Raw genomic sequence first — 17264 nt, 5'->3', positions numbered from 1 at the left:
ATGGGTGAAACTGTCATCTTCAGCAACAGCTTCCTTCAGTAGGAGGCACTAACAAGGGCAGTGTCCTTTTCACTGGCATAGAAAACAGGTGGAATAGCTGTAGCAGAAGTGAAGGGTTAAATCCTTTTTCTACCAGTCAAGCCAAGTGTGTCAGTTTTCAAGGTGAAATGAGCTAACCAACTATGCTTTTGTGGTCAAGTCAAAATAAAGGAAAAACCCAAAATATGAAGGATTTTTATTTCTTTTTTCCTCTCTTAAGAGTGCAGTGTTGTCCCATATCAGAAAAGATGACAAGTACATAGAAGTTTCAGAGAATGAATCCAGAACATGTAACTCACATTATTGTCTATGGTCTCTTTTAACCGAGTAAGGTCTTCCATGGCTGCATCCCAATTCTGCATTAAGATTTCAGAGGCCAGTTTTCCCCAGAGTGAACTTAATGCATTTCTATCTGTTGCTGGAACCTGTATGAACAATTAGTTAGTCTCAATATCGTGCAGCAAGAACAAAGGTACATTTCAAATACAACATATCCATCTAGCCCACCTAAGACATATATACAAAGTATACCTCTTCCTCAAAATACTTATTTTCAAGGCCTTATTGAAGCACAACAGTAAACTGTTTCAATATAATTATTTAAAAATACTTAGGTCTTTAATGTCAGGTATTCATGTAAAATAAGGGATGATTTTTAAAGCCAGCAAATAAGAGCATCACTTTAGTATACCTATTTCAGATAATACATATGCAATCAAATTTCATGTACCTGAGACTACTTTACAAACTATGTTAGATTCAAAGAAAGCTAGTATCAATGGATAGAATCTATATCAAGGTATAGAAACCCAAACTTCTGGGTCTCATTCACAATATGGTAAGAGATTAAACACATACTAAAAACATTTCTAAAGAGAGGACAGTAGCACATTAGCGATTTCAGCACTAGGAAGGCTGAGGCAGGAGGATAACAAGTTTGAGGCCACACATAACAGAGACCTCGACTCAAGAAAATAAATACTACAAAAATATGATAGGAAAGAAAGTGTAAAATGCAGGCCTAATGGTTTATAAGGAAAGTTACTGAAATTGTAAATAACCACCAAACTAATGATAAAAACTGCTAAAATACTCCCTAACAACATATGAACGGGAACACATAAAATGACTATGAACTAACTATCATGGGGCAGCAAGAGCAAGGGAGAAGGCTGAGAAGAAAGAACATATTCCTGCACTGCACGATGAGATTCTGAATTCGCACTTCACCAAAGCATTTACAAAGCAGAAATAACGTGAATCACAAATTACAATTCAACTGTACAGTGTGATTAGAAAGCCAGCCAAGTGTGCAGCTCTGGCCCTGCTCCCCAGACAGCAGAGGCACCCATACTCGAGCCTCCTCCCTGCAGCACAGGGAGGAGTGAGAACCCCTCTCAGATGCTGTGCAGCTTAAACAGGACAGAAAGTGTACTACCCAACACACACTAAGAACTCAGTGAGTGAGTGGGAGGTCATCACAGTGGAAAATTTATAGCACTTTGACATAATTTTTATTATCACTTGCAGTAGTTTTCTCAAATGTTCTGGAAATCATTGACGTATACCCACAATATGATCCACATATAAATACGCACAACTGTTAATAAACTAAAACTGGAATAATCCAAATATGTATGAAATGATTAAAACCCAAGCAGACCAAAGTACATGTGAAGAATGGAATACTACTAAGCAGCAAGAATTCTGATAGCTACTTTAATACGATATCAAAACCTTACCTTGCTGACAAAGAACAGCCAGATACAAACATACATATTTTATCATTCCATATGAAAATTTAAAAGAAACAAAACAGTTGTTTAATGGTTATATTTTAGAGGTAAACCAAAGGCTCTAAAGTGAGGACAGATCTTTAATAAAAATTCAGTAAAACTTTCAAACAAAAATATTCAAATTTCTACTAACTGTCCTGATTTTATTTTAATTAACACACTTTTAGAGCATAATGCAAAGAAGTTTCACATCCAAATGGTACATTCAACATATTCTAAAAGCCACCAAGTCTTTTAAAAATAAATCTAGGGTCACACAGCTTTAATTTATAAACACTGACCTACAATAGGTCATTTGGAGAGTCAAATTCTAATCTCAGCCCAGTTACAATGGCTCTTTCATAGCTTATGTTTCCTTAACCATAGATTCAAGAGTAACCAACCACCAGGGGGGAAAAAAAATCCAGAAATGAAAAAAGCCTACTGCAAAAGAAATAACTAAATTAAAACATGTCATTCCAAATCCAAAGCAAGGTTTTTATTTTTACTACTAAACTTTTAAAACCTAAGATTTCTAATGGCAGTACGTAAATCAACAAAATGTAATTAATATCTATTCTTCCTTTGCACTAGGTAACAATATGCCAAAACAAAACAGCTTCTACCTAGCTCAAATCTTCTATGGTATAAAATGAAACAATAGAATTCTACATAAATTCTAAGAAACTCAATTTTCATTTGCTGGTCTTTATTATTTGAATTTCAATGCAAGATTTCTTAGGAATAATGCAAAGGCATATAGTTGAATGTTTTTAAAGACAGAGTAATATGTGTCATAACTTTTAAAGTAAATATTAAAACTCCCAGTTATAAAATATGCACCTATTAATTATGGAAATTATTAGGCTAATTATTAAGCCATACTCCATAAACATGACACTCATAGAACTAAAATGTGTTAAATGTGGTAGAATAAAAGCTTTTTGTACAACTTCAAGTTTTGTAACCCCCAAAAGGTTCATGTGCACTACGCTGGCTCAACTCCATGTCATTACAGTTGGCTCTTCATAGCAACCTGCTTTCAAGCGTGGATATACTAGAAGAGTTTCAATATCTGGATTTCCAGCAGTTACCTTAAGTTTCCATGTCTTAGGAAAATGGCACGTTCACTCACTGACCAGCAACAATAAATTTACTGTGCTAGAATTCTAACATGACACTAAATCTTCATTCTCAAAATTCACTCCCAGAAGTAACAAATGATATGAATAACCGGCTCTTTTCATGTAGCTGTAATCATACCAGGCTTCTGGATTTACAATCCTAGCTTAAGCTGTTTATATTCTCAAAGTAATCAACTTTTGCTCTCTTAAATCCCTGGTAACATTCAAGGTAAAAAGTGATGGAATTTTTTGATAAGTCACTTCAAGTTTAACATCAATGATTACCTTCAGTGCACTTTGCAAGCTAATCATAGCTTATCCGTAAATGAACTCATTTACACAAATGAGAGAAAGAAAAAATAATGTTGTAAATCAGCTTGGAAATAATCAGAAAATACTCGTTTCCTTGAAGGAAGGACAGTGGGTAATTTAAAAAATTTCCTGTACAATTTAGGGTAGAAGATATCTAAATACATAACAATGATTTTCCCCTTTAACTACCCCAAAGAGGAAACTTGAATTTCATTGAAGGCACCAAAGACAGCATGGTCCAAGTGTTCTCTCAGTGACATATAAAACTAAAAGAAAAAAAAAGCGACAGAAAATAAAGAAATCTAAGATTGGAAGACAGAAAGTCCCCGTCTTCCTTTATTTTTGTCACTTTTTCTCTTTTAGGGCTTTCTCTCATTTCTAGGATTAACTCAAGAAACCACAGGCTTTCGGTGCTTGCCCATTAATCCATAGTGAGTAACAAATTATAACTTCCTTGATAAAAGGCTAGTAAGAGCACTCGGATTACCTAAACAGAAGAAAGAGTGAGAAAGCTTGTTAAGACAAAGGCCTGAGTTTGAAACCTGTCATTCATTCTGCTTATAGTACCATAATAAATCCATTATAGGACAGAATTCTGCTAATACTAAAATTCATGTAATTATAAGTAACCGTTTCCTATTTTTGGATCTCAAGGTCAAATCAAAGCTTCCCCTCCCAAATATTGTTTTGAAATTGTATTTATTATTACTGCATGCATACATGTGTGTGCATGAAAGTCAGAGGGCAACTTGGTAGAGTGGTTCTCTGACTACACCCTGATGGAGAGTCTGGGGACCAAACTCAGGTTTTCAGGTTTGTACTGTGAGAATACTTACCTTCGGTTCCATCTCAGCAGCCCTACTTTCAAATTTTGAGGCCTTAATAAAGTTTTCTATTTGGTTTTTGTTGTGAAGGATCTTTTCATTTTCTTTCATTCATTCTTCATTTTTTTTTTAACCTAAATTATGTTTCTCCTTTGCCAATGACTGTTTTATAATTTAACAGACAAACTCAACAGACAAGTTTTTTTTTTTTTTTTGAGGAACGAGGAAAAGTTTTAGAAGCAGAGGGTAAAGGGTGGGGTGGGGTGAGGTACTTACCAAAACTCTAAAGAAGTAAAGATATTCTGCCGCTCCTGAGTAATTCCCACACTCATATTGGAATTTTGCGTATCTGTAGAGTGTATCTAAATACTCCTGCCTAAACTGGGGGAAGAAAAAGTTTCTACAGTTAAGTAGTAAAAAAACAACTGCCACCAATAAATCCTAATCAGAGAAATGCTTGATTATATGTAATGTATACATGAAATTGTCCGTTTTGTGTTCAGTTTTGACCTCAAAGACTTCTATATTTTGCTGATACCAATTTTACTGCAAAACAAACTCTGACCACAACTGATATCTGGTGTCCGCTAAGGTGACTATGCTAGCTAACCATGGAGCATATATATTCCTCCAACGTTTGGTGGTCTTAACCAATAACACATATAGTAATAAAACTCTCTTTCCTGAAAGTTGGCTCCAAAATTACATCAACTTTTAGAGTTAAAATATAAACAAAATAAAACTGAAGAAATCTAAAAGAATTGAAGACTTAAAGCAACAACAAACAACAAACTACTAAATATTCTATACCAAACCACAGAGTATTATGTGGTGATCAGCAATCCACCCCAGCAATTATTAAATGAGAGCTGAGAACTCAACGTTAAGTGTGATTATATTCAAAGTGCCATTCTCAGGCATGGTGGTGCATGCCTTTAATCCTAGCATTCTGCAGGCACAGGCAGGCAGATCTCCGAGCTCAAGGTCAGCCTAGTTTATAGAGTGGGTTCCAGGATAGCCAGGAGGTACAGAGAAACCCTGTCTTGAAAACAAACAAACAAAAAACAAAGTGTAGGAGGTACAGAGAAACCCTGTCTTGAAAACAAACGAACAAACAAACAACAAAGTGTCATTCCCTAAGCTAACAGAAATCAAAGACATTAGGAAGAACTATAACACTTATTTATGAATTTGTAAATTAATGAATTAATGTGAATTAATCATGAAAATGTCAAGAGTACTGCGTCCCCTAAAGCAGCCAAAATGTTCTTATTGTGCAAAGAAAGCATTTTTAATTCAACTCTGCTTCTGACCTTACTCATAAAGCTAAGAGGAAAAAGAATCCTGATTTCTATACAGGAGCATGTGCATGTAATCCTAGACCCAGAAAACAGAGACAGGAGGATCACCAAAATCTGGGGACAGTTTAGCAAGATCCTGCCTCAAAAATCTAAGAGTTTGGGAGTCCAGGAAGGGAGAGAGAAAATAAAGAGTTATTATATGATGACCACATAAGGCAAACACTGTAAGGATTTGTTATTAAAAGGGGATTATTGGCCGGGCGGTGGTGGCGCACGCCTTTAATCCCAGCACTCGGGAGGCAGAGCCAGGCGGATCTCTGTGAGTTCAAGGCCAGCCTGGGCTACCAAGTGAGTTCCAGGAAAGGCGCAAAGCTACACAGAGAAACCCTGTCTTGAAAAATCAAAAAAAAAAAAAGGGGGATTATAAACAAAAATTTCCCTATCATCACTGATTTTTACAAAAACCATGTTAAAAACATACCAGAGGTCAGGCAGTGGTAGCACACACGCCTTTAATCCTAGCATTCGGAAGGCAGAGATTCATCCAGATCTCTGTGAGTTCAAGGCCACACTAGGTACAGTGGCACATGCCTTTAATCCCAGCACTAGTTAACCATAAAGGTTTATACATACAGTTTATCTGTACATCTGTATGTATTTCTGCACATGCATGTAGTGTAATATGGCCCAGTACATAGCATATTACAGCATGGCAGAGTAACTGCGTAATGTTTGCAGCTTTTCTAATAATATCAGGTAATGCTTTCCTAAATCACAAGTAAAAACTGAGAGCCACTATTTAAGTTAATCTAAGAATTATATTCTTATGCCAAACTATGAATTTGCATAGCCATAGTCTCTAAAGACCTTTTTCCATTTTTCTAAATAAATAACCATTTTTCTAATTTTCTAAATCTAAATAACCATTTTTAAAATATATATATATATAAAACTTACCCCATGCTTGTCTGCTAAGTAGTCAAATAACATCCGACCATCCCTAAACATTGGAAAAAGCGAGCATTATTATGGTTTACAAGCTGCAGAACGAAAAATATGCAGCTCTAGCTTCTAAGTTATCATCCAAAAAGTCACTTTAAATCTCTTAATACGTGAACAGAAATATAGCTTCTAGAATAAAACAAATAGCACATATCAAACTTAGATATAGAATAAATATAAGCTTGAAATTTTACTTTTAGATTTCTTAAGCTCTGACTGAAGACAAACTTAGATGGTACCCATGTCACAATGTCACAAGCTTCACCCAATTATTACCCATCAAGCTGCTTTTCTTAAATTAGTTTTGTACTAACTCTAGATCCTGACAGACTAGTAAAAGACAAATGTAACAAGTATACCAATGGTGAAAAAATAAAGTCAAAAAGCATATCTTCACATTTTCAAAAAATAAAATGTTCTCTTAGGCTTCTTCAATGTGGGAATCTGCTGTGGAATGTGGCACACTTTGGGAGCCCTGCCAGCATTAAATTACTGAATACAAAGTGTGCACAAAGTTCAAACTTGCACTGTTTTCTGGATAACTTTCTAAGAGATACACTATATGATCAAAAAAACAAAAAAACAAAGAGAGTGATAGAAAAATACCATTACTGTGAAAGTAAGTAGTTTGTTCGTCTAAGTAGATTACAAATTTCTAACAGGTGAGTCCTTCATTTGTTTTCAACTAAGTTACTGCCATAGTTAGCTAGTTTACTAGTGCTGTAATGAAACATCCTGAAGCAAGTTGTTGTGGAGAAAAGGATCTACTTGGCTTAAACTTCCCAACCACAGTCATTAAGAGTCAGGGCAGAAATTCAAGGCAGGAACCTGGAGGCCCAAGCGGGTGCAGAGACCACTGAGAAATGCCACTTACAGGCTTGCTCACCAGCGGCTTGGCTCAGTTTGCTTTCTTATACAACTCAGGACAACCTGCCCAGGGGAGACATTGCCTCTCTCTCCCGGATGGGCTGGGGCCCTCCTACAGAAAATCAATAATCAAGAAAATGCCCCACAAGCATGCCTACAGGCCAATCTGCTCGAGGCAATTCCTCAACTGAAGTTCCCTTTCCTAGATTATTCTAGTTTGTGCCAAGCTGACAAAGAACTAAGAACTAATTAGCACAGAGCCCATTACATTATGAAAGGCATTGTCTGTCCACTATGTGGTGAACACATCATACATGCATTCTGCTCTTACCTTAATTTCATCATCCCCTTTTCTTTGAATATTTCTTTTGAATATTTCTTCTTCCCTCTGAGTATTTACTTTTATTATTTTTAAGTATGTGTATGTGTCTGTGTGGCTATCATGCAAATGACTGCAGGTACCTACAGCAGCCAGAGGCATAGTCCCTGGAGCTGGACTTATAGGCAGTTTTGAGTCACCTGAAATGGGCTAGAAACCAAACTCCAGCCCTCTCAACAGTACATGCTCTTAAGCCATCTCTCTAGTCCCCATTTCCAATCTTTACGTGCCTAACACATGCTAAAATGTCTGTTGTCATCTAATATCTGGATTATTTCAGCCTTTACTTTCTGCATACTGACATGAGGCCTGAAGAGCTATAATTACTCTTTGTACTCTTACAAGTAAACAAATAGTCTAGTGGAGATATATGCATATTCACACAGAAAGGTGGAACTTTCTCCTTTGAATACAGCTTTTTATCTGTACATCTGTATGTATTTTTGCACATGCATGTAGTGTAATATGGCCCAGTACATAGCATATTACAGCATGGCAGAGTAACTGCGTAATGTTTGCAGCTTTTCTAATAATATCAGGTAACGCTTTCCTAAATCACAAGTAAAAACTGAGAGCCACTATTTTAAAAATTTGGTTTGAACATGTAGTCTAGAAACCAACAGCATGGCAAAGTCACTAACAATTTCTGAAGTGAATGCATTGGTAGCTAAGTCATATTACAGCAGCTAATGTTCAGTTTTAGTACATGTTACTTTCAAATATTTCTAATAACTCCAAAGGTTAAGGTAATGCGGCTCATTTGGAAACCAAACAAAAAGTCTTTCTAGCAAAAAGAAAATTAGAAACAAAATCATCTTAGCTGGGGTGAGTACAGACATTGAAAGATGTAAAGGAATGTTAAGTGGTAAGTGAGCGCAGGTGTCTCCTTCAGAAAGCAACCCAAGCATTCTGGGCATCCACCAGGAACAGGTTTTCTCCAAGGACTTGGAGCTGGCTGACTCTTGGGAAGGAGTCCAGGGAAAGGCAGTCCTGAGCACAGAATGCTCAGCGGTATTCCCACCTCTGCACTTCCTTGGTGCAGCAGCGCTCCTCCGATCTGACAGTCAGTCTCCAGTTATAGCCAAATGTCTCCTAAAGGGGGTCAGGGAATGCTGAGCAGCTGCCAGGCCATGATAAGGTCTGAATAACTGGTTTAGAGTTCCTTTAAAATATTTAGTATTGGGGCTGGAGAGGTGGCTCAGCTGTTAAATGTGGTGATATTTTTATTGTGCTCTAACAAATAAAGCTTGCCTGGAGATCTGAGGAAAAAGCTACTATATTAAATATAGAGGTCAGGCAGTGGTAGCACACACGCCTTTAATCCTAGCATTCGGGAGGCCGAGATTCATCCAGATCTGTGAGTTCAAGGCCACACTGGGAACAGAGCTAGGTACGGTGGCACATGCCTTTAATCCCAGCACTAGTTAACCATAAAGGCCTGGAGGTAGGTCTGTACAGACAAGACAGGAAGTGATGTAGCTGGGAGGAGACAGGAAGTAAGATGGCAGGGTACAGAAAGGTATATAGGTGTGAGCATACAGGAAGTAGCTCTGTCTCTCTGTCTCTCTCTCTCTCAGAGGCTGAGGTGATTTCAATAAGCACTTGTGGAGTTAGTGAGGTAATAGCTGGTGGCCGTGGCTTGTTCTATCCCTCTGATCTTTCAGCTTTCACCCCAGTATCTGGCTCTGGGTTTTTTATTAATAAGACCATTTAGCAATTCATGTTACAGTTAGGGCACCTATTGCTCTTGCAGAGGTCCTGTGTTCAATTCCTAGCCTCAACTGGAGGCTCATAACCACCTGTAACTCCAGTTCCCAGGAACCTGACCCCCTCTTTTGTCCTCCAAGCACACTAGGCATGTGTACACATAAACATTTGCAAGCAAAGCACTATACACTTAAAAAATAAAGATAAATGAAAATAAACAAATGAGGCACTCATTTAGATTGTGAACTTTTACTGTCTACTAATCCAGAAAAGAGAACGTCTAGGATCCAAGTTCACAGATTACCTGGTTGACTGCATCTGCCTTGTAGTTTCTGGATCTTCAAACATCTTCACAATTGGTTCTGTTTCTGCCTGGAGCTGTTTCAGCTGTGCAACAACTGTGGTTCTTTTTTCTCTCAAAGCTAATGAAAAACATGAGTACTAGAAAGTTAAACCACACGACTCCAGGAGACTGTCTAGAGAAGTTTCCATTAATTCAAACTATACACACTTGTTTATTCCTCAGACTGTATTCATATGCCAGGAACCACCAACTTAACACCTTCCCCAAATTCACAATTTCCTTTTGCTAGAGCCAAAAGGCACATAAAGGAAAGGGGCTTCATCTTCCTACTGTGGAGGGGAAAACTACACACATACAATGAAGGGGCAGGTAGTGGTGAGAAAGAGCAGGCAGGAAAAGGGCGCTTGTCATTCGGCTCTACATTTCTGATTTCATTCCAAGTATCCTTCGATTTGTTCCTATTTAATTCCTGATTAACTATTACCCTACAGTTTCTGAGCAGAGACACTATACTAGTGGGTTTACATATTATTACTAGGTGGAATGGAATTTTAATCTACTCAAGAATCTTTTTTTAATATAAACAAACTGTAATCTCACAAACCAAATTACCACCACCAAAATAAAGAGAAAACTCACACATAATCTATGTTGCAAAATATCTCAGATAACACTCAGCGACTAACAGTCATTGTACTTGCAGGGCTGCACATTTGCACTTCTAGCCACTTAAGAAGCTGAGATAAAAGCAGACAATAGTGGGGGGCTGGAGAGATGGCTCAGTGGTTAAAAGCACTTGTTACTCTTACAGGAGCTCAGTCTGATTCCCAGCACCCACATCCCAGGGGATGTAAAGCTCTCTTTTGACCTTCTGGGATACCAGGCACACAAACGGTATACAAACACACAAGCAGTCAAACATCATACACATAAAATACAAATCTAAATTTAAATAGTTACTGCTTACAAGTTAAAAAAAGCTATATTGACTTTTAACAATGTCTGTATTATATAGGACACTCCTAACCTATCCTATTCCTTCTCCTATCTGGATACTGCTTTTATTCAAATTTTACTTTATTTATAATTATTATCAGTGTGAATGATGGGGATTATCGGTGTGAGTGTACGGGTTTGTTCTCTCTTATACTATGGGTCCCAGGGAGCAAACTGGGGTCAGGAGGCATTTGTAGCAAGTGCTTTCCTGCAGATGAATTTCTAAACAGTCTTATTAAATAAGAAACACAGAGCCAAATACAAGGGTGCAAGCCGTAGAGATCAGAGCAATAGTGAGAGTCACCAACTAACCTTAGCTCACCACGTTGCCATAGCTTCCCAAGAGAACCAAACCCATCTAACCTGCACCTTTACTGCCTTGCTGTTCTGTCTTCTCATTGGCTCTTAACCCAGGCATCTCACTTCCTCGTCACTGCCTGTCTATAAAGACCTCCAGGTCTCTATGGTTGGTACTGTGACTAAAAGTGTGTGCCATCACGCTTGCCTGTGTCTTGAACACACAGAGACTCTGCCTGCCATGTGATCAGATTAAGGGCATGTGCTACGACCACCTGACTCTGCTTATGGCTCACTATGGGACCTCTGACCTCCAGGCAAACTTCATTTATTATCATACAAATAAAAAATCACCACACTTTCTCTTTATGAGCCATCTCTCTGGCCCAACATGGGCTGCCTTTTTCTTTGCCTAAGCATTTCTCTTTAAATTTCTGTGCTTAAGCCATACGTTCAAAACCCAAACCCAAAAAACTTCCAAGTTCATGCCCAAAAGAAAAAATGGAGAACCTGAAAAACAGCAATGTTAAACAAAGTAAAGAGCTCATTGCTGTTCAGAATTTGTTACATGCACAGAAAAAGAAAAGGAAAAGAAGACTACAGTATTTCCTACGCTTTTCTTTTTTCTTTGAGTCAGGGCTCTGGCAGGCTTAGAATTCGCTGTGTAGACCAGGCTGTCTTCAAACTCAGAGTATCACCTGCCTATGCCTCTAGGCCCAAGGCTGCTGGGATCAGAGGTATGTACTACCATATTTCCTGTACTTAAGGGACCATTTTTCTATTCTTTCATTCTTCAAGAAACATCTACTGTACTGAACCAGTTTGGAAAACTCTCCTAGTAGTTTTCCAACTTTACTACAGAGCCTCAGGAGTTTCTGATCAAACAGGTCTGGGTTGTGGGCCAAAATTTGCATTTCGAAGGAATTCTCCCAGGTAACCTGATGACGTCAAAATGTATAGAACTGCATTTCAGAAAATTGTAGGCCAACATCCTGTAGCACGAGCACAACTTTGATGACACACACTATGATCTGAAGGTATTTGATGACTATGTGAAAGCAGATTCACATCTTTCACTAAGAGAAAACACATCTTAGAATCCTTGTAACCTTTCTATGTTTTCACTCAATGACTTTAAGAACAGTTGAATAATTAAGCCTTTTAGCTACAGCTCTTTCATGTATCATAAAACTTTACATACAACTCAGCTATAAGATGTGCTTCAGTTCTAACAATAAAACTTACCATGCGGGATATCATCAGAATAAAGGTTTTTGTAGACATCCATAGCAAAGTCTACCATGTTGGTATCACTAAGAAGATCCAATTTCCCTTGTAATAATTCCTTTTCATTATATATCTGTAAGAGAAAAACTACTTTTAATGAGTATATTTAAGTTCTTCTGTTTATTCAGAATCATACTTCATGAAACACTAAAAAGTGTGTGTGTGTGTGTGTGTGTGTGTGTGTGTGTGTGTGTGCGCGCGCATGCGCTGCTGAGTTGGTTTAGCATATGGGGAGTGCTGGTGAGTGGGTTCAGCAGGCACAGCACTTGCTGAGCAAGTCAGGAGAGCAGCATTCAATCCCTGAAAATTACATAAAGATGACAAAAACTGACTTCACAAAGTTATCCACTGTCCTCTGACCTCCATGTGTGTAATGTGGAAGCTAATACATTGAATTTTGCCCCTTACCCCCCAGTTTTTAAAAAAGCATGACAGGGCTAGAGATAGAGGTCAGCAGTAGAGCACTGGCTTAGTGTACATAGGCTCTAAGTTCCTCTCCCAGTAGTACACGTGTATACACACACACACACACACACACACACACACACACACACACACACAAACAAACACACACACAGTCAACTTTTAGTAAAAAGAAAAGCAACCAATATAGCAAGCACCCAATTTACACAACATATTATCTACCCAAAGATTTGAAAATGAATTTCATTCCCATTTTACTCCAGATCAATTATTGTTTTATCAAGCAATCTTTTATTCTTTCTAGAAAAGTTATATAATATACAAAAATATCTTTACCTTCTCCACTGTAAACCAAGTGTCTCTGTCTCCTCTCCACACCCAGGTAATTAAGAATAGCCTCTTAAATATTTTACCTCCTTGGTATCCTTTACATCCACATGATGCCTACCCACCTCTCTGATGTGGCTACAACCTTACCTTTACATTTTTCTCATTTAATAGTTGCAATCATTTATGTGCTTCTCTATCTGTACCTCTAAAATAAAACTAGCACCAATTTTGTAAGTCAACAACCTCATGCCGGGTTTTTTATTTGCAGAGTGCTCAAGAAACGTATTAACTCACAGGGAATAAACATATACGTACAGACATAAAGATGAAGGCTAATGAGAACATATAAGGAATCTGAGAGATATTTAGACACGTTCTGAGTTTAATTTTCCAAGGAAAGAAAAATCTAAGAAGAGTTCACAATAGTATATCACAGAATAAAAAGTGAACGTCCCAAATTATATACAAAACTTCCATAAAATTTTAAGAAAAGGCAGATAATCCAAGGGAAATGGCTGGAACATCTTAATAGTCACTTAGCAAGATAAATGGCTAAAAGGCACATGAGAAGATCTCAACTTCATTAATCAAAAGGGAAGTGCATCTAAAAACTATGATAAAAAACAAACAAAACAAAACAAACCACTGATAGTATCAGTGCCACTGTCAATTCGGACTGGCTAGAATATTCATAATCTACTGGCAAGAATACAATCACTTCAAAACTTTTATCTCCTGAAGTCATACACGCTTTGACTAACAAACTCTGCAAAATGCCTAAAGCTAGAGTACATCTACTTAAGTATATTTCTAAAAATGTTCACAGCACACAAGTCCTTTAACGCTATAATGGATGAATAAACTGGTATAACACAATAGATTAACCATCAGCAATGAAAATCAACAACAGCTATCATATGAAAGATGACATAGAAATTAGTTCAAGAAGCCAAGGGTGCTGGTATACACTTACAATCCCAGCTCTCAGGAGAAGAAATGGGAGGACCTCTGGGAGTTGAGTTCTAGATCAGCCTGGGCTACACAGGGAAACTCTGTTTCTAAAAATAGAACTTAGACCATGGATCACAGTAGCAAACAGCTTGCCTGTCATACCAATATACATACATACATACATACACACATACACACACACACACACACACACACACACACACATATACACATACATATAAATAAAATTTGGGCATGGTATATACTCTTACAAATCCTGCTCTTGGGAAATTGACAGGCAGTAAGGAGTTCAAGACCACCCTGGGTTACCCTGCAAGATCTTACCTCAAAAGGAAAACAAAAAACCACAACAGGTCAAACAAATCCATGATGTGAAAAGAGCTTACAGTGAGAGGTGTGATCACTAAGTTGGATAAAAGGGAAAAAGCACCCTATAGTGCAGAGGAATTAAGACAGGGCAAGGATCCTAACTCATGTCCAAATTCAAAGGTTCTGGCCTTTGCTCCACCTGTCCTGACACTACACATAAGAATAAACACTGAGAAGCCAACACATAGTCATTTAACTAATTATTCAACGATATCAAAGCCTTTATGCAGAACTCTTTCAAGTGCTGAGAACATGGAGAACCCAAGTAGTTTCTCTTCTGGAACCTATATTCTCCAATATCTACACCTACGTCAGTACTGACATCCATCAAGATCCCTGACTCTATCCTCTTCGTCTAGTTTAAGACAGAAGCACCTTCTCAAAGTTCTCTTTGGCCACTGAAGGTAACAGAAAAATTTTAATTTAACAGCACTTGGCCAATACTTGCCTGATATGTACTACTTCTACCTTAAAGACAATTTGTCAATGGTAAGATGTCTAAGTTTTATGTTGAATTTTTCACAATTCCAAGTTCCAATATTTAGTAACTGCTAAGTAGATCTGCCTTCCCCTTGGTGTATACTAAGGCCATCTTAATAACATCCTCAAAGGAGTCAGTTTTCACTCAGTTATAGTGGTACCTTACCAACCTACATCTACACATTCCTCCCTGTTTGCCTCAAAAACATGAATGTATAAGAACACACAAAAAACACTTAGTTCAGCGGGGCGTTGGTGGCGCACACCTTTGATCCCAGCACTCAGGAGGCAGAGCCAGGCCAGCCTGGTCTACAGGGCAAGATCCAGGACAGGCACCAAAACTACACAGAGAAACCCTGTCTCGAAAAACAACAAAACAAAACAACGACAAAAACAAAAAACTTAGTTCAGGCAGCTTTTTAAAATATTTCTGCTACACATAGAAAAGTGAGGGATTTCAGTATGTACTTCTCATGTACATAGGACTCTCACTTACCCAGAAAATGAAACAAAACACACAAATTTTTATTTACTCTCTAGTCTACAGACTACAAAAGTTTAACGCAAAAAATAAATAAATAAATCTAATAGCTCATGTCTCACTTATTAAGCCATTTTTCAGCATTGAACTTTGCTAGTCCATAGTATCAACAATTTTAGAGCAGTCTACATGTGTTTAGAAAGCTTCCTACGAACATAAAGATTACACCTGTCATATAAACCGTATCTGGAAGCTTATAAATCATAAAAAGTTTTACCAGACTTAAAAAAAAAATGTTGGACGCCAAACCCCCAGCCCCCCAATCTACAGTTCCCTATGTTATAATCTGTGTCCAGAAACAGAATTCATCAACTTTTCTGGACAAAATTCTACCTTATGTGATAGTAGCTTTACTTACTGTACTTAGCAAAATGCATCAATTTTCCCATAAAGTCAATGTATAGTTAAGCCTAATATTTCTAACCCAGTGTTTCTTTTCAATAACCCCAAAGTCCTAAAGCCTTCAAAGGCTGAACGATAAACTCCCAGAACTCCACACGTAGCGAACATTAAAGACTAAAGCGTATGACGTTAAGTCTGAACATCAATAGTAGAAAACAAAGTTTACACGGCAGCTTGTGGGGCTGTGAGTTCCTCTTGGTCTTTATCCTCACCTGACAACATACACTACGTTTCTACCGAGCGAATACCAGGACATGAACAGCAAAAGCACCCACGACTTCGTGGAAGCTCAAGTGCCGGAGACGACTTTTTACGTGTACGAGAATCATGTCCAGGGATTCCGCACACAGCGACCCAAATCCAAGCCCATCAACTCACTTCCTAAAAGAAACGTGGAACTTCCAACAGCCTCGGAGAATGGGGATGGGGGTGGGGGTGGGGGGCGAGCGCAAAGCCCCGGCGCTCCTCCCGCCCCGCCGGCGCAGCCTCGGGCGAGTACGGACGTGGCCGCCCGCAGGGTCCCGCACAGGACAGGAAGCCGGGGCCTCGGCGTCGCCGGAGCCCCGCGCTGTCACCTCAGCCCTCCGCGCGGCCGCACCCCACCGCCCCGCGCACCCCACCGCCCCGCGCACCCCACCGCCCCGCGCACCCCACCGCCCCGCGCACCCCACCAGCTCCACACTCCCAGGGCCCGCAGCTGCCATCCCCGGGCCCAGCCGGCGTCAGGGCGGCCCGAGCCGGCTTCCGGCTCGCACGTGTGTCGGCCCCGCCGCCGCCTCCCCGGCCTTCTCCCGGCGCCTCTCCCGGCCCGACACCTTCCTCCCTCTCAAAACTCCCTCACCTCTTTCACGGAGAGAAACTCAAGGAGCGGGAAGACCAGATGCCGATCCAGAAAGTGCGCGATGCGAGTCGTCAAGTCGTACTCCGCCATCTTGCCGGAGGAGAGGGGCGAGCTTGTTCGCGAAAACTTTATTAAACAGCGCCGAAGGACGGACAGGCCCCGCACTGCGCATGCGCAGCCGCGGCCCCGCGGAAGAGTGCGGGCCAGGGCCGCGCCTGCGCGTTGTGTCCCTCCCTCCCAGCCCTCCCTCCCTCCCTCCCTCTCCACGCCTTCTGGGTGGGGCTCAAGCCTCTCGCAGATTATCTGCTGCTTCCAGATTCTTCAGTGTTCCCTTCTTGTTGTACCAGTAAACAAATGCGAGTTTTAGGGAGGAAGGAAACCAAGAGTTTAGTTTTTCACATCGATTTGGTGTAGATTGCCCTGCTGACTTGACATCCTAAGTGGAGAGAATGAGTATTAGGTCACGGTACATATTTGAAACTGGAACAAAGGCAAAGATCAGAACTAGAGATAGAAATTAACTCTTGCTAATTTACTGATGGAATTGAAAGCCATGAAACTGCATAAAATTAAGCCGTCAGAGTGTTAGAAAGAGAGGTGAGGGAGGTTACACCTAGGTACCTCACCTCACAGAAGTAGGGGCAATTCAGACCAAGCAAAGAAGCCATAGCGCTGGGTAATATAATCTGGTG

General features: G+C 39.4%; 1 protein-coding gene across 1 annotated transcript in view; it reads right to left on the bottom strand.

The window, feature by feature from the left end:
- Positions 1-16735, bottom strand: part of Eif3e (eukaryotic translation initiation factor 3 subunit E) — a 34149-nt gene extending 17414 nt beyond the window's left edge. The window contains exons 1-6 of the mRNA XM_006978711.4: positions 16573-16735; positions 12173-12287; positions 9635-9752; positions 6333-6375; positions 4351-4455; positions 339-464 (exon numbers count right to left, since the gene is read on the bottom strand). Coding sequence (XP_006978773.1) covers positions 339-464; positions 4351-4455; positions 6333-6375; positions 9635-9752; positions 12173-12287; positions 16573-16662 — 597 coding nt within the window. The 5' untranslated portion in view covers positions 16663-16735. The remainder of the gene's footprint in view (positions 1-338; positions 465-4350; positions 4456-6332; positions 6376-9634; positions 9753-12172; positions 12288-16572) is intronic.
- Between the last annotated feature and the right edge of the window lie 529 nt (positions 16736-17264).

Source organism: Peromyscus maniculatus, chromosome 20, assembly GCF_049852395.1.
Source record: "Peromyscus maniculatus bairdii isolate BWxNUB_F1_BW_parent chromosome 20, HU_Pman_BW_mat_3.1, whole genome shotgun sequence".
NCBI classification, from domain to species: Eukaryota; Metazoa; Chordata; class Mammalia; order Rodentia; family Cricetidae; genus Peromyscus; species Peromyscus maniculatus.
This window is presented reverse-complemented; position numbering and strand designations above follow the sequence as displayed.